The sequence below is a fragment of the Phascolarctos cinereus genome, unplaced genomic scaffold (genome assembly GCF_003287225.1).
Source record: "Phascolarctos cinereus isolate Bilbo 61053 unplaced genomic scaffold, phaCin_HiC Scaffold_2;HRSCAF=192, whole genome shotgun sequence".
Classification (NCBI taxonomy): Eukaryota; Metazoa; Chordata; class Mammalia; order Diprotodontia; family Phascolarctidae; genus Phascolarctos; species Phascolarctos cinereus.
The window spans coordinates 147,582,525-147,600,565 of NW_027555625.1; the positions used below are offsets into that span (position 1 = coordinate 147,582,525).

General features: G+C 42.1%; 1 protein-coding gene across 1 annotated transcript in view; it reads right to left on the minus strand.

Annotated features, from left to right (window-relative positions):
* Positions 1-2,108: 2,108 nt before the first annotated feature.
* MALL (mal, T cell differentiation protein like) overlaps positions 2,109-18,041 on the minus strand; it is a 56,051-nt gene continuing 40,118 nt past the window's right edge. Inside the window, exons 2-4 of the mRNA XM_020988021.2 lie at positions 9,589-9,756; positions 8,127-8,255; positions 2,109-5,275 (exon numbers count right to left, since the gene is read on the minus strand). Of these exons, the coding sequence (XP_020843680.1) occupies positions 5,213-5,275; positions 8,127-8,255; positions 9,589-9,756 (360 nt within the window). The 3' untranslated portion in view covers positions 2,109-5,212. The remainder of the gene's footprint in view (positions 5,276-8,126; positions 8,256-9,588; positions 9,757-18,041) is intronic.

Genomic DNA, 18,041 nt, shown 5'->3' on the forward strand with positions numbered 1-18,041 from the left:
GGCCACTGTCAGAAAGGCTCATCCCTTACTCCCAATCTTTCCTCTTCACTACCTGTCATACATCTGCATAGGGTCGTTGTAAGGATCAAATGAGTTAATATATGTAAAGTGTTTTGCAAACCATAAAGTGTGATATCAGTGTTTCTTTTCTTTTTCCCCAACATCCTTCCTCTTTCTTTCTTTCCTTCTTTTTTTCCTTTTCCTTCCTTCCTTTCTTTCTTTCTTCCCTCTTTTTTCCATCTCTATCTCTTTCTCTTCCTCTCTCTCCTCTTCCTCCCTCAAATTTAAAAGTTGCTCATCAAAAGCTGTTTTTAAGAGAGAACAGATTTCTCTCTGGAGAAGGAAGACCAAACAGTGTGGCTCTGATTGTCAGTAGAAGCCTGTCTGGTGATTAGATAAAATTGAGGAAGGAAAAGTCCACAGAAGTGGAGTGCTAGGGATGCTAGTATGAAATGAAACGTTGTGAAATTCACAGGTTTGCCAGCCCTGCTGACATCGTCTTTCTCCTCTTCTTCCTCATCATAGTACTAGCTATTATTTCGATAACTTTGCATCGAGCACTTTGCACACATCATTTCATTTGATCCTCACAAAAACCCCGAGAGGTGGCATTGTTTGATCTTTATTTTTGAAGAGGACCAATAGCACTATGGGGTGATGTTGAGAGGTGGTCCTACAAGCATGATTATCACTATAAATGAGGAAAATGAGGCACAGAGATTGTGACACCCCCCAGGGTCACACAGCTCACAGGTGTCCAAGGCAGGATTCAAATCTATGTCTTCTTGACCCCAAGTCTAGTCCTCTGTATACTCTTCATCATCATTATCTTTGTGTAATTGACATCACGGTTGTTGTCATCATCACTAGGAAAAGCTGGGCATTTGGAGTCAGAGAATTAGACTACTTTCCTACCTGTGTGACCCTGAGTAGGTAACTTTGCCTCTCTGGGTCTCAATTTCCTCATCTGTAGAATAGGAAGGTTGAGCTAGATAATTTTAAAAGTCTCTTTAGCTCCCAGATTTTGTGTTTCTGTGACTTCCCCCTACCAACTCCCTACCCCCTAGAATTCCCAGAGCACTTTCTCTTATATTGCACCTTCAAATCATACTCTGTATTCTGGTTGTTGGTGATGTACTTACCTCTTCTCCCTTATTAGACTATAAATTCAGAGAACACAGAGATTATGACATAAACAATAGCTCACATTTAATGACACTTTCTGGTTACAAAATACCTTATATAAATATGATCCTTCCATTGGTCCTGTGAAAAAATACAGGGCAAGTCTAATCATCTCCATTTTACAAGTGAAGAAACAGATTTGAAGAGATTAAGTGACCTAAGTCATGCACCTGGGCAATTCAAACTCAGATCTTGCTGCTGGGTTTCAAATTCAAATCTCTCTGAAAGTCTAGGGCTCTGTCTATGACACTTACTTGGCTTCATTACTGCATTAGTACAGACATCAAGGTATAGTGACTAGAGTGTTGGACTGGGATTCAGGAAGACCAGGGTTTGAATACTGTTTCTGACATTTACTAGCTAGATGACCTTGGGCTAATCACCTAACTTTTCTGAGCCCCAGCTTCCTCATTTATAAAATAGAGACAACAACAGTTTCACCTTCCTAGGGATTTTTGTGGGGCTTAGATGAGATAATATCAAGAGCTTTGCCAAACTTTACATACTACATGGATTCAATCCAATAAATATTTATGAAGTGCCTACTATGCACCAGGCACTAAGTGCTGGCAATACAAAAAGAGGCAAAAAAAACCCCAGTCCCTGCCCTCTAGGAGCTTAGAATCTAATGTTAGGGATGGGGAAATAACATGCAAACAAATATCTACAAGGCAAGCTATATGCAGGATAAATAGGAAATAATTAACAGGGAGAAGGCACTGTAATAAAGAGGGGTGGGAGAAGGCTTCCTGTAGAAGGTGGGGTTTTAATTGGGACTTAAAGGAAGTCAGGAAAGTCAGTAATCAGAGTCATTGATTTCCTCTCCCAGTACAACAGCCTGGTGCATGTAGTAGATATTCCATAAATGTTTGTTGATGGCCAGAAGAAGCTGCTAATAATGACAGGAAGGACTCCAATTTTTGTAATGAACAAATATCTTTTATTTCAAACTGTCGGTTTGAACAATAACAATGATAACAATAACAATCACTACCGAGAGCTGCCATGGTGCAAAATAATGAAAGGGGCTGATGGTGTGTTTTTAGTTTTGCACGCTGAGGTATCAGGCATGGTGAAAAGCACAAAATAATCAAAGAACTAAAGCTGGGGTTTCTCCCATTACTTCTCAAGAGCAAAGAAGAAATGGGAGCAGAAGCCTGGAAATTGTTTGGTCAGCTCTTCCCCTTGATCATTCAGTTCGGTTCAATTCAATTCAATTCATTTCCTGAAGCACCTGCTTTGGGCAGTACAATGTGGGCAAGACAAAGATGAAAGATAGTGGCGCCCCTGCCCTCAAATGGCTTACAGTCTAGCAGATGGAATGAGAACACCCATAACCAGAATACAGCTTAGAGTATGGTTAGACACGTTGGAGGGGTCAAGTGGAGTAATGAGAGAGCTCAAGGAATCTGGGATCACTTCTAGTCAGGTGGATCAGGAGTTGCTGAATGGAGGATCTGGCTCCTGAAATCTTTGAGAGATAGGAATGATTTCAATGGATGGAGATGTATGTACAAATGGTGATTGCTTTAAAAGGGCAATGGGGCCAGGGCATTTGCCTCTAGAGATGAAAGGAATGTAAAGAAAGGACCAGATATCTTCTTCTGATCAGCACGAATTGAGTAGATGTCAGGCAGGCATTTGAGAGTTTGAGCTTCTCCCCTTCCTCAACCCTTCCTCACCTCCCCAAGAGCCAGGTAGACCACTCTACCTCCATTACACATAGAACAAAAGAAAAGCATAGCCATCAGCTTCAAACATGTAATTAAAAAAAAACAAACCTTTGAGTCTTATGTTACTGGAGCAAATCAACAGCATCCATTTCACTGAGAAGAGTCAAAGTTCAATTTAATTCAGAAAAAAAGAATGATGTATTAAATGCCTACTATGTTTAAGGAATTGGAGGTGCAAAGACAAAACAAACAACCCTCCCCCAGTTCTTTCCCTATATTATAGCAATGTGGATAAACTACTAGAATACATGGCCTAAAGGGTTGTTTAAGTATATATTGTAAGCTCCTTGAGAGCAGAAATTGGGTTTTACTTATCTCTCTCAGTGCCATGCTCATAAAAAAAGACCACAGTACATTTTTGTTGAATGAATAGCATGGTATTGAGAGATCTAGTACTACATAAGATGACAAGATTCAGAGATGGAAGGAATCTTTGAGGATTTACCCCCTCATCTTCCAGAAGAGGAAGCAAAAGACCAGAAAAATAGGATAACTTGGCTAAGTTCATGCAACTATATTGATTAAAGGATGGATTCAGGTCCCCTGCTCTCTCCTGGCAACCACTTACTCCCATGGGCTGGTGAGGAGACAGAAAGACAGTATGATTGAGTCATCCCACCAGGGCAGCCTACTTACTGACTGGTTCTCTCCCTTCACCCATGACCTTAGGGAAGGAGATAGGGTCACCATTCTTTACAAGGAAACTGAATGCCAGAGAAGTTACCTGATTTGCCTAAAATCACACAGCTGGTCAGTGGAATAACTGAGCTTCCAGCCTAGGTCCTCTGACTCTAAATATGGTGCTCGTTCCATGGCTACCCCCATGCTTTTGATGTCAGCTGTACCATCTGTTCATTCTCACTTCTAAGGGACAGAGTGGTTTCTAGCACCACTTGCTAAGGAATCACTTGCATGTTTTTAAGAGGTAGATTTAGAAATTCTAGCATAATTATATAAAGAATTAAAATCTTGGCAGGCACTATTTGAGGTCCCTCCTATGTCTGTGGTGAGATGGGCTCGAAACTGTGGAGTAAGAATACCATATAGCTTTGATCAACAATATCATTTTATTGCGCCCACAGCTGCCTTTGGGAGACCAGGCTCCTGGACAGTGACTCAGGGAGGCAGGAGAAGACCCTCATAGTATCTGTCCAGAACAGAAAACAATTGCTACTTACACTCATTCTAATTCACTAGAAAGTCAGGACATCACCCTAATGATGTCACCGGTCCTTTTTGAGAATGAAGGACGGACAACGATGGGGAGGCAGCCAGTGGGAGAGAAGGATCACAGAACAGAGCTAGAAGGGGACCCAGAGGCCATCTAGTCTGACCATCTCATTGTACAGAAGTAACTGAGGCTCAGGAAACTTAAATGACTTTCTTGAAGTCACATAGGTAGGAAGTCTCCAAGGCAGGATTTAACTGTGGTCCTTTGATTCTGGTATTCTTTCCATTGCACTACTGCTCCCTTCACTGCTACACCAGACAGAAGGAGGCACACAGTGTGATTCCCTACTGTCTTCAGTCCTTAGACATTGCCCTAGGATCCAGATATTCCTAAACCTGGCACTGGTTGTACTTCATTTGAAAAGAAAGAAAATTATATTTTGTCATCCTTAAAAATAAGATAGCTTGAAACAATTTTGAAAATAAGAATGAATTGATCATTGTTGTTGCTCAGTCATGTCTGACTCTTCATGATGCCTTTTGGGTTTTTTTTTTTTGACAAAGATACTGGAGCGGTTTTCCATTTCCTTCTCCATCTCATTTTACAGATGAAGAAACTGGGTGAAGTGACTTGCCCAGGGTCACACAGCTAGTAAGTGTCTGAGGCCAGATTTGAACTCAGGAAGATGAGTTGCACCTGTGCCACCGAGATGCCCCATATTGATTCATAATTGATAATCAATAATGAATTGATTATTAACACTATTTAAAACATAAATAATCCTATTGCTAGTTCATTGATCAGGGAATGTTATCTCTGGGGTTTAACCTTTCACATGAAGGAATACAAATGCACCTCACTTGCTTTATTCATTGGTAAATAATTCCTAGAGTCACTTACTTTCCAGGCAAACTAAAATAATACATTTTTAATATACAATACAATTGCATCTGATATCCAAAAAACTCTAGACAAATTAAAATTTCAAAACCAAGTTACCAAAAGTACTTTTGTTTTATACAGTCTGAAAACATGGGCCAACTGCTTCTCAGTCCAGCTTTTCGATGTATGTCCTGACGGGACATAAAGATTCCTTTCTGTCCTGTTGTCATTCTGCTCTCCTTCAGTGGTAATAGATGCTGAAGGCATGGAGGATGTACATAAAGGTGGTAATAAAAGCAAAGAACTGGAAAAGAAACAAGGGAAGGGGTCGAAATGAGGAGTAATGACAGAGCTCAGCAGCTACCCAGGGCAGGGTCTAAGTCATTCATATGCCCTGAAGGGCAATCTGAGCTCTCCCAGGCAAAAGCAAAGCACAAGTTTTGGCCCCCTGCCTCGGTCTGTTTCTTTCTGTCTCTGTCTCTCTCCTCTGTCTTTCTTTCTCTGTCTCTTCTCTGTCTCTCTATCTTTGTTGCTGCCTGTCTCTCTTCTCTCTTCCTCTTCGTCTCTGTCTCTCTTTCTCTGTCTCTCTTCTATGTCTCTTTACCTTTGTCTAGGCCTGTCTCTTCTCTCTCTTCCTTTATCCCTGTCTATCTTTCTCTGTCTCTCTCCAGTTCCTATCAAGTTGGAAAGTCTCCAAATAGTCTCCTGGAGATGGAACACATGTCTGTTGCTCGGTGAATAGAAGGGCAGCTAGGTGGCCCAGTGGATAGAACCTGGAATCAGTAAGACCTGAGTTCAAATTTGGTCTCAGACACTTATTAGCTGTGTGATCCTGGGCAAGTCACTTTACCTCTGTTTGCCTTAATCCACTGGAGAAGGAAATGGCAAACCATTCCAATATCTTTGCCAAGAAACCCCCATGAACAGTATTGGTATGCTATCATCCATGCGGTCATAAAGAGTTGGATACAACTGAATGACTGAACAACAACAACAACAATTGAATAAAAAGTGATAATTGTAGTCAGTAGTTATACCATGTTTTTTTCTTACAAAGGAACTCAAAGTTCTTTATAGTTTTTTTTTATCTTGTGAATTCCCATTCTACAGATGGATAAACTAAGGCATAGAGCTATAGTATGCCTTAGCTTCTGTCACAGGGATAGGGTTTCAAAATTCCAAATTATGAAACAGATAAATGTGAAAGGGGAGAGGAGGATAATGTGTCATTTTACAAAAGTTTTTTTTTAAATCAAGGATGAGTTCATTTGAAATGTGAATTCCCTTAGTCCATAAAATGTTGAATTCCAGAAATTAGGTTTATTTAGATTTGCAGGTCAGATTGGTGTAGCGGACACCAAATTTGGAGTAAGGAAGATCTGGTTTCAAATTCTGCCTCTCTCACTCAGGAAGAGCAATTGAAAGGGAGATTAGAAGTTTTCAAAGACATGTTGACCCAGACTATAGCTCACTTCTCTGATCCTGGAACGGCACACATGCTAGGCTTAGAAACTCAGTAGTAGAAATTTGATGAAGTGAGGAGCTCCTTGAAGCCCATACATGTTGTGTGAGAGGGAAGGAGAGCCTCACGCCGTCTGGAGCAATTCTACAGCTCCCAGGGGCTGGGTAGATGGAGGTGATTCACCAGCAAATCAGTCCTCATGTAGAAGACTCATTCGTGACTTGAGTGACCCTTTGGTGCCTCCCAATGTTTCTTTAATTGGGGAATGGAAAAGAAGATTGAATGTACATTGGGGGCACCTCCAAACTCCATGCTTCTTTGATTATGCAGCTGCGCTATACCTTACTCATTAGATATGTTCCTGAAAAATTTTAGTTCCAACCTGTAATTTCATTGGAGGATGGAGAGGAGAGGAGAGAAACTGCTAGGGTGGAAATTTCCTCCAGCAAGGCAGGCCATTAACATACCTATGACTTACAGTCTTGGTCGCCTAGAGACACAGAGAAGTCGACTTGAAATCAGGTCTTCCGTGTGACAAGACTAACTCTCTAGCCACTATGCCACACCACCTCTCATTTCTGAAAAGCCACGCGTAAATTCTACTGTTTGTAATTCAGGGTCTTAACTCACTGGGGAAATGGACTTCAAAGGTCTTTGTTGAAATCTTTTGTAAAGTGAAGAATTATCCTCTTCCCTCTCTTCTACATTTATCTGTTTCATGATTTGGAGTTTTCCTATAGTTTAGATTTTTCATAAAGTAGGCATTTTCACGGAACCTACTTTACCTCAGAGAGTGAATCGCTGGTCCTGAGCCTATACGGCTACCAGCCCTACTTCTTATTCCTCTGTTGGAGGCTAAAGATCTCCCAACGAAGTTCGGAAGGGAATATGATTGTCCCCTCCAAAACCATTCAGTGAGGGGCTGCATGATGTGAGCTGTCTGTCTCTGTCTCTTTCTCTCTCTCTCTCTGTCTGTATCTCTTTGCCTCTGTCAGTCTGTCTGTCTGTCGTCTCTTTCTTAGTCTGTCTCCATCTAACTCTGTGTCAGTCTTTCTCTTTCTCCATCTGTCTGTCTGTCTCTTTCTTTGTCTCTGTCTCCCTCTCTCTATCTCTCTGTCTCTTTCTCTGTCAGTCTCTCTCTTTTTCTGTCTCCCTCTTTCTATCTCTTTGTCTCCCTCTCTGTCTCTTTCTCTGTCTCCATCTCTTTGTTTCTTTCTCTGTGTGTCTCTTCCTGTCTCTGTTTCTATGTCTTTCTGTCTGTCTTTTTTCTGTCTCTGTCTCCTCTCTATCTCTCTTGCTTTCTCTGTCAGTCTCTCTCTTTTTCTGTATGTCTCCCTCTTTCTATCTCTTCTCTGTCTCCCTCTCTCTATCTCTTTCTTGGTCTGTCTCCATCTGTGTCTGTGTTAGCCTTTCTCTTTCTCTGTCTCCATCTGTCTGTCTGTATCTTTCTCTGCCTCTCTCATACTAGTTAGCATAGCGCCCAATCCAGAGTAGGAATTTAACAAGCATTTGTTGACCTAAGTTAGATGTGATCCTTACCAATGAGGAAAACCCATCTATTCCTGAACTGGGAAAATGACCCCTCCCCTACCATTGACTTGGGGCAAGCTGATAAAGGTCTTCTGTCTCTTACACTCCATTGAGATCTAGCATTTAAAAATTCTTGTACTGAATGCCTCACAGCTCAGCTCACCGTGGCAGCAGTATTCATTTCATAAAAAGTTTTCCCAGGCCTTTCTCTCTCCGTGCGAATTGTTGCATTTGCTTGTAAAACAGCTGCACTCATGTACAAAATTCCCGTAGATCCATGATAAAGGCTATCCTGGAAAACAGTCCCCAAAGAAAATAATGAAATAAGCTTTATAAGACAATCTCAAAGCCACTACCTTTATCTTTTATTATAAAACTAAGATATCCACAAGTATTAGTAGTATTAAAGGACAGAACCTCTTGTGTCAGATTAGGACTGGCTTTTTATTCAAGTAAAAAGTCCTTGCTGGAAAAAAATAGCAAGGGAAGTCTCATTCAAAATCACTATGTGACGAGGGGCCCCTGATCAATTCAGTTTCCCACTAACTTGATGAAATTCCAAGATATAAAGGGTGGGTAGCAGAGACAATGAAGTGTTCAAAATGGACTGATTTGTACCTTGAGTCACTCAATATCCCAACCTATGTGTCTTTTAGGATCATAGTCTCCATGAGGATAAGGTCTCCTGGGGAGTCTTGGTCTGACCTCAAGGATAATCAGCCTATCTGAGCATAGAGATATGGGCTATATCTCACTCTCCCTTTGATTGTGGGACTTTTCTCCATCACAACTGCACTTACTGTTTTCTCTTATCCTTCTTTCCCTTTGCCTCTTCCCTTTGCCATGAAAGCTACCAATTTCCACCCTTCTGAGCCAACTATTGGCCCATCAGGACAGCCATAAATTAACCACTACCTAGACAACCATAATAGTAGTTGTATGGTGCCATTGGGAAAATTCCTCCCCCTCTAAACAGTTGTAGGAGTGTGGACCCACTGAGTACCTTAAACCTGAATTAGTCATCCTGGAGACCCAACCTGAGAGTAAGGGTACCCAGAGAGGTAAATATACATAGAATGTTTTCTCTCAACCTCTTTACTTTATTGAATTACTATACATCCCTTAAAAAAAGCTCAACTCCAATGCTATTTCCTCCGTGAAGTCTTCTCTCTTCCCTCCCATCTGTAATAACTTCTCCCCTCAAACATCGTGTAATGCTTTGCATCTCTCTTGTGTACTTACTTTGTAACACTGTATAGCTGTATGTGTCATCTCTACCTAATAATCTGAGACTCTGTTTTATCCAAACTTTGTATTTCCTCCAAGCATCTAGCACAATCCTCCATAAACAGCAGATGTTTAATAAACATTTGAGGATGTTGTCAAATAAATCCTTTTATAAACTGAAGAATATTCTCCTGATTTACACTTTGTGATTTATGGTTTGTATATCTCTGGTTTTATGATAAAGCAGGAGTCCTCTCAGAATCCATTTCAGTGGAAGAGTAATGATCCCTAGGGCCATCCTCATCCTGGAATTGTCCCTCAGCAAGAAAAGTCTGCAAATCAGGCAGCAAATCTTTATACCTCTAGCCAATATTCATGGTAACACTACACATCCTTACCCAAACTCTCCAGGATTCATATTTTTTATAAAATCCAAGTAAGTAAGACAACATCAACATCAGGGAGATGAGGAATGAAGTGATGGACACATACATAACCCATCCTTGCAACAAATCAAAATACACTTCGGTGGCAGCTACCAGAATCCAGACCCAGCATCCAAATACCTGCAAAAAAAAAATACCTGTGTCAAAGGCATTTCTTTCCTACAGTGTAGTTTTCTGCGCAAGGCATGAGTTTCTTCTCATCTCTGTTGCTGTTTTCCCCCTTAGTGTGGTATGTTCATAATTAATGATCTACTTTAACCCACGACTTTCCTGGCCACCTTGGCCATTGATCATACACTCTCTGGTTCTCTGCTCTAAGTATCCTAATACTATAATCAAACGGGACTTCTCCCAATCTAAGGTGAAACAAATTCCTGTCCCCAAATTCTTGCAATTTAGATGCCTACTGAGGCAAAGTCCTTTACCCTTTTTGATCTCCCCCTTCATTTTCACTCCTATTCAGCTTAGCCCCAACCCATTTACCTTCTGTCCTCTTCCACAGTGTCCTCTGGAAACCATACCCAACCACTGCTATAGTTAACAATTTTTTCCTCATCCTAGAACTCTTACTTTCATTTTCTTCCCATTTTCTGGGGCTGGCAGAAAACTGGATTCCTCCAGTAGATGCCTCATCACTGGCTCCACTCTACAGTTCTGGCTACTCTTCTCATGCTGTTTGACAACCTGGGTTGGAAGGAGCAGCTGGCATATTCTTTACTGCTCACTGTTACTTCTTGACCCTTCCTCTTTCACTGTAATTCCATTATGTCTTTTGCTTTGACTTTTACTCCACTTGTCTGTTTTACTTTGTCCAGGTCTTTATTTCTGTCAGTGATTGCCTTCCATATTACTCTCCTTGCTCAGAGTTCAGCACCTGGATTATATATACAGTCTTCTTCGACTTATCTTCTACCCTTATCCTTAGGGGTTCCATTATTCATATGAATGTCGCTATGAACCCGTGTTCTCTGGTTTCTCTACCTCCTCAGTTCCCATGACTCATCTCCATTGTAGCTCAGTCTTACACTGGGTGATCATACCTTAGACCTCCCCATCACCCTCAAGCCATTTACCTCCATGATCTTAAACACTGAAGTTCCTTTTGTTTAATATAATTTCCTGTCCCTCCAACTTTCCCTTTGTTTTTTCTCTTCTGCACCTAGGTTGTATAGTAACTAGAGCAGTGGGTTTGGAATCAGAGACAACTGAGATTGAATCTTGCCTCAGACAGTTACTAGCCTGGGTGACTCTGGACAAGTCACTTAACCCTTCTCAGCTTTAGTTTCTTCATCTTTAAAAGGAGGATAATAATAGCACCCACATTACAGTGTTGTTACAAGGCCAAATGTGGTAATGTGCTGAACTTTGCACTTGGCAAACCTTACAGTGCTATAGAAATGCTAGCTATTAACTATTTAATATCCTTTACTCCTCCACATTTGCTTTTTCTTCCAAGGCCCTCAATACCATTTTGGCCTTCCTTTATACATTCAACCAATTCAATGAGGTACTTGTCCTCCATCTGTAAATCTTAATTCTATATTCACTCTCTGCTGATCCCTAATTCCCAGTCTGCTGCTGGAGGAAGTCATCATGCCAACTTCCCACTAAGTCCACTATTAATTCATGTCTCTCTGATTCCAACTAGCACCTCCCATCTCCATGGCCATACTTTTATTCTTTCTTCATTAAATATCTTGTTTGTTTGGGTCTGATTGGCTCAGAATGAATGTCAATAACAATTGTGTCTGGTTTTGCCAGAAACCCTGAGGGTCTTTTATATTGTGTGTGTGTGTGTGTGTGTGTGTGTGTGTGTGTGTGTGTCAATTGGTGTTAAGTGACTTGCCCAGGGTCACACAGCTAGTAAGTATCATGTGTCTGAGGCCAGATTTGAACTCAGGTCCTACTGACTCCAAAGCCGGAGCTCTATCCACTGCACCATCTAGCTGCCCCTAGATCTATTTTTTTTAAAAGAGGTCATTCTTTGCCTCCTATTTTATTAAGACTTAATTACTGAATGTGTGCTGCCTCAGTCAAACTGAGTCCTGTTAAAGCCTTTAGCTTGAAAAGGCCAAGGTCCCCTACTGCATCCAGGGCCATCTCCAGTCATCCTGATCCATATGTAGCCACTGGACCCAGATGGCTCTGGAGGTGAAAGTGAGGCTGGTGACTTTGCGCAGCTCTCCCTCACTTAAATCCAATTCACTTTTATGTCATGGCATCACCTCCCTGATGTCGTGGTTCTCTTCAAGAACGAAGGACAAACAGGAGCATTGAATATCTTCCTCCTTGTAGAGACCATTCATGAACTTTCTCTGCTCTCCTCAAATCCCCAGCATCACCCTCACCCACCAATCCTTCTCTCAGCACAAGAGCTCATCTTCTATTCTCCTGAGAAAATCAAAGTTTATCACTAGCTTCTTCCCTCCCTTCCTCTTTTTACTTCCTAATGCAGCCTCTCCATCGCTCCATTCTCGGAGGATGAGGTTGCCCTTCTTGCTGACTCATTGCTCTCCTCCATCATTCTCTTTCTCATCATCAGTCTCTGTTCATCCCTTGCTCTTCCTACACTGCCTGAAAACATACTCAGGTCTCCCCCACCCTTAAAAACACCTTGACTCTGCCATTTCCTCAGGCTATAATCAGGCTATCTCATCTCCTTTCCATAGCCAAATCCTAGAAGGAGTTGTCTAAACTTGTAGCCTCTACTTCCTCCCTACTTACTAACTCATTAATCCCTGAAATCTGGCTTCCAGCCTTACCATCCTCATGAAATTGCTTTCCCACAGATTACCAACAATCTTTAACTGAGTTAGATGGCCTCTTCTCAGTCACAATCTCATCTTCACTAATGTAGCACTGGAAGAGAGCCATCCCAGTCCACCTCCTTCATTTTGCATATGAAGAAACTGAGTCCCAAGGAATTTAAGTGACTTGCCCAATTCATCCTCAGTCTTTCTCGAGCTCTCTACAACATCAGCCCCTCCCTCTTCTGGAATACTGGTTTCCCTCTTGGATTCTGGGACACCATTCTTCCTGGTAGAAATCCAATCTGTCTGACTGCTCATTTTCAACATCCTTTGCTAGACCACCACCTTCTCCTGACTTCTTAGAGTGAATAGATCCCACCCAGGCCCTCTTTTCTTCTCTCTCTACATTCTCTCTTTTGGTGATCTCATCCACACTCATGTCAATGATAATTTCTATAAGATGACTCTAGGTGGGTATGTATATGTATATATGTGTGTATATATATGTATTATCTATATACTGTGTATAAATTACATATATATATGTGTGTGTGTATGTGTGTGTGTGTGTGTGTGTTGTGTGTATACACACACGCACACATATATACACATATCCCCTAAGCCCTTTCCTGAGATCCAACCCTATACCTCAGTCTGCCAGACATCTCTACCTAGTCATTTGATCAGCACTTCAAATTTAATGTTCCAAAATGAACTCATCACCTTAATTCTCTTCTTCCCCAAATCAACTTTTCCATCCTCCAGACTTCTCTATTTATGTTGAGGATAGATTATTCTCAGAGTCACCCAGAATCATAACTACAGAGTCATCTTTGAATTTTCCCTCTCCCTCTCCCCTGCCCCCACCTAATCGGCTGCCGAATCTTGTCCATTTTACTTCCACGTTATCTTTCTCATATGTCCCTTTTTCTCTACACACAGTCACTACCCTGTTTCAGATCACATCATCTCTTTCCTGGACTATCATAATAGCTTCCTAGTTGGTTTCCCTACTAGCCTCTCCTTTCTCCAATCCATCCTCCACTTAACTCAAAAAATTATTTTCCTAAGGCATGAGTCTCCCTATGTCACTTTCCTAATGATAAACCTTCAGTGGCTCCCTATTGCTTTTAGGATAGAATGAAGCTCCTTAGCCTGGCTCTTCAGATTCTCCACAAACTGGCTTCAGCCTCCCTTTCTAGCCTCACTTCACATTACTGTCCTTCACATGCTGTGTTCTAGATGTCACCTCCCCAATCTGTCTACCCATAGTCTCCCATGCTTACTTAGAATGCTCCCCTTTCTCACCTCTACCTCATAGAACCCTTATTTTTTTCTCCAAGAATCAGGTCAAGTGAGGAAACTGAGGTCTGGGAAGGTTGTGACTTTCCCAAAGTCGGCTACTAATTAATAGCGGAAACACAGATGTTCTGATGTCATATCCTATGTTCTTTCCATTGAACCAGATTGCCTTTGGCCTCCAATCTATTGGGAAGAAGGATTTTATTCTCCAGACAAACCCCTTTCCCTTTCACTCATCTTTTGCCTTTCCTACTATTCCTTGAAAAGAAGACCAAACTAATGACGTTTCAGATATCATTTGTCTTACCCTAAATAAACAAACAAAAATTTCTGAGCAAGTGAATTAACTAATCTCATGTTGTTTACAGCCAATCACTGGCTGAGCCATGAATCCAGTTAAGAATAACGTTATCAGAGATTTTCTGGACCCCAGAATCAGAATCACAGGAAGTCAGAGTTTATAGGAAAGTGAGGACATCACTAGTCCCAGTCCTCTCTTCATATTTAAGGAAATGTAGGCCCAGAGAAGGAGGGTGATTTGCCCATGGCCACACTGCCTTGCTGTGACATGCCTTCATCCATCATGCAGAGTCCTGCCCCCAGGCCTCATTTTGTTACAGTGCCTGAAATCCCACTCAGTGGAGGTTTATTTAGGTATCATTTTCTTTTTGTTTCTTTCCTTTTTTTTCTAGACAAGGGGTAAGTGACTTGCCCACGGTCATACAGCCGGTACGTGTCTGAGGCCAGATTTGAAGCAAGGCCCTCCTGACTTCAGGACCTGTGCTCTATCCATCATACCATCTAGCTACCCCTTCGGTATTATCTTTGAAACAACCAAATACTGATGGGGGAGAAGAGGCAGCTATTTGTTATTCACATATTTGTTTTAACTAGTGTGATGAGATTGCTTGCTTCCTTTATTTAGGTTTTATACTGATAGAAAGGGAATTTCAATAAGTGAGATGTGGAGTGAGGGAAAGAGGCAATTTTGAACATGGAGCAATGGTAAGTGGTTCGGTGAGCCTCATCATGTTCTGCAGCCGTCTGACTCTTTGTGACCTCATTTAGGATTTTCTTGGCAAAGACACTGAGACGGCCTGCCATTTCCTTCTCCAGCTCATTTTACAGATGAAGAAACTGAGGCAAACAGGGTTAAGTGACTTGCCCAGGGTCACAGAGCTGGATTTAAACTCAGATCTTCCTGACTCCAGACTCCGTTCTATCCACTGTACCACCTAGCAGACACTAGACACAGCTTTGCAGAGCAAAGGGAAGATGAGGACAGTGGATCCCTAAGGGCCTGGGGAGACTGCCCTGGGAGGCAGGGCTGTGCTACAGACAGGAAGGTGGGAAGATACCGAAGACAAACTTTGTCTATTTCAAAATTGTACCTGGCGCTATCCCTGAGCCCAAGAAGGAGGGAAGACATTCTCTTCCTCTTTTTCTTCTTCTTCTTCTTTCCCTCATTGTGCGGCCTTTAAATCCCAGGTCCCCAAACTACTACTAATGCTGTTAACATTTGCGCTCTGCGGCATCACCGGTTTTCGTGATCTGGCTAGGAACCAAACCCCGGTGCATGATACAGTTTCTATGGGAAAAGGAGTTTTAAGTTTTAAGCAAACAACACGCAGAGTTTAAGACCAGAACCTGTTGGTACAGGTGGGACTACCTGCCCTGTAAGTCAGATTTTGCTCATTTCTGAAGAGGGTGAGGGTGAGAGAAGCTAAAGGATCAGCTCCGTGCTCGTTCCCTGTTAGTTTTATGTTATTTTTAAAAATTTAACTTTCTTTTTAAGGCAGTTGAGGTTAAGTGACTTGCCCAGGGTCACACAGCTAGTAAGTGTCAAGTGTTTGATCTGAGGCCGGATTTGAACTCAGGTCCTCCTGACTTCAGGGCCGGTGCTCTCTCCACTGCGCCACCTAGCTGCCCCAACATTTGACTTTTGTAGATGTTTTATTGCTATTCCGGTGATGAAGGATCGGATTTGAGAAAACAATCACTATCCATGTTACCTAAAGAAAAGGAGATTGCAAAAATACAGATTTAGAAAGAGATCGTCAATTCTGTTCATTTTTTTTTCTTATTAGGGGAAAGGGATTGGGCCTGCAATTTTATTGGCACAGGGAACTCCTGCATGTGGGAACACCTTCTTCCGATGCAGCTGGCACCTTCTCTGCAATTTGGTCTTAGAGTTTCCCAGAGCACTAAGGCCTTAAATGACTTGTGTTCTACTTGTTAGAGATAGGATTTGAACCCAGGTCTTTCTGGCTTTGAGTGGTGCAGTAGATAAGAGTGCTGGGCCTGGACTCAGGAAGAGACCTCAGACACTTACTAGCTGTGTGAACTTGGGCAAGTCACTTAACTCTGTTTGCCACAGTTTCTTTATCTGTAAAATGAGCTGGAGAAGAAAATGGTGAACCACTCCAATATCTTTGCCAAGAAAACCCCAAATGGGATCACAAAGAGTCAGACAGGACTGAAACAACTGGACAAATGTGAGATACTTTCTCCTCACATCAAGCCTCAATTTTCCTTTCTGTCTCGTCCACCCACTGCTCCTCATTCCCCCCTCTAGGCCCAAGTAGAACAGGTCTAAACCCTTTTCCATATGAACACTCTCTGAATAATACTTGTATGAACCTGATCAAGTCACTTACGTCTGTGAATCTCAGTTTTCTCATTCGTAAAATGAGGCAGTTGGATTGATTATTTCTTACGTCTTTCCCAACTCTAAATCTGCGATCCTTTGATCTGAAAAGGTCATTGTGTCTTGGCCTGAGTGTGAAGAGGAAGGTCAGCTCTGCCACCATTACTAACTTGGAGATAGTTCTGTTTACTAACAAGCCCCTTGCAGCCGGGCCTGGGGAAGGTAGATTTTCCAAGGAAGCCACGGTTCCCTTAGTGAGTCATTTGCCCTTTCAGCCACAGCTAAGGAAAAAGATGAATAATCTGGTTGACGATGAGTCTTTCAGGAAGAGAAAAGACGGGGATCTGAGGGAAGAGGGGAAAAAAACCCCACACCAGTACACCAATGTGGTATAGTAGAAAGAGTACTTTTGTTGTTTAGTAGTTTTCAGCCATGCTCTGACTCCTTGTGACCTCATTTGTAATTTTCTTGGCAGATATTACAGTGGTTTGCTATTCCTTCTCCAGTTCATTTTACAGATGAGGAAACTGAGGCAAACAGGGTGAAGTGACTTGCCCAGGGTCACACAGCTAGTAAGTGTTAAGTGTCTGAGGCTGGATTTGAACTCAGGTCTTCCTGACTCCAAGGCCAGAGCTCTATTCACTGTGCCACCTAGCTGCCCCAATGACTATCTTTTGCTTTCCTTTTTATCCCCAGTGCTATGCACAACACTTGGCACATAGAAGTGCTTAATAAATGTTTATTGGCTGATTCACCAGTAAAATGAGCTGTTTAGACTACAACATACCCAGTTTGTATTTATTACCTTCAATGTGTCACCAGCAGCACCTCTCTCACTGTGCTCTTGGAGCAGAGGAAAGAAAATGTTTTGTTGGCTAGAGCACTGAGTGCCAGCAGCAGAGTAATGCCTCTCCTCCACCTAGACATGAATCCATCACAATGGAAGAGCCTTAGATAAGCCCTTCTTTGGGGTTGGACCACACACTGGGATTATCAAGAGGATGATATGTCATTGCCTTCTACCTCCATGCACAGAGGTATGTCATTAAGTCCTTAGTAAGCCAATGAATGGGGCCCACTAAGGCCCTCCCCAGCTTTGGGAGGATGGGGGCTCTATCTCACTACATGTCTTCAAATGTGGACTGGATGCTTCCTTTTTGGGGCTGTGGTAGAGTGGAACCTTGTTCAGCTATGTGTTGAACTAAGTACCCTCTGAGGTCCCTTCCAACTCTGAGATTCTGTGATTTGAATCACCCTAGAAAACACTTTGGGCTTAGCTTCTGGGGCTCAGGGTGCTATAATGGAAAGACCACTGGTCTGAGAGTCAAAAGACCTGGCTTTACCACCGACTCTGCCATTTACTCACTTTGTGATTTGGGGCAAGTCACGTAACCCTTCTGGTCCTCAGTTTTCTCTTCTGCAAAGTAAGATTTGATTTCCGAGATCATTTTCTATTTATAATCTATATATCCTGAATGTATGGTTTGTGTGTGTGTGTGTGTGTGTATGTCTGTGTGTGCGCGCGTGCATGTTGTCTCCCGCATTAGAATGTAAGCTCCTTGAGGGTAAGGACTGTGCCCATGCCTTTCTTTGCATCTCCATTGCTCAGCATAGTGTCTGGTGTGCAGCAAGCATTTAATAAATGCTGTTGCCTCGGGTGTCTTCTCATTATGCTATCCTGTGATGCAAAGATTCACCTCCACAAA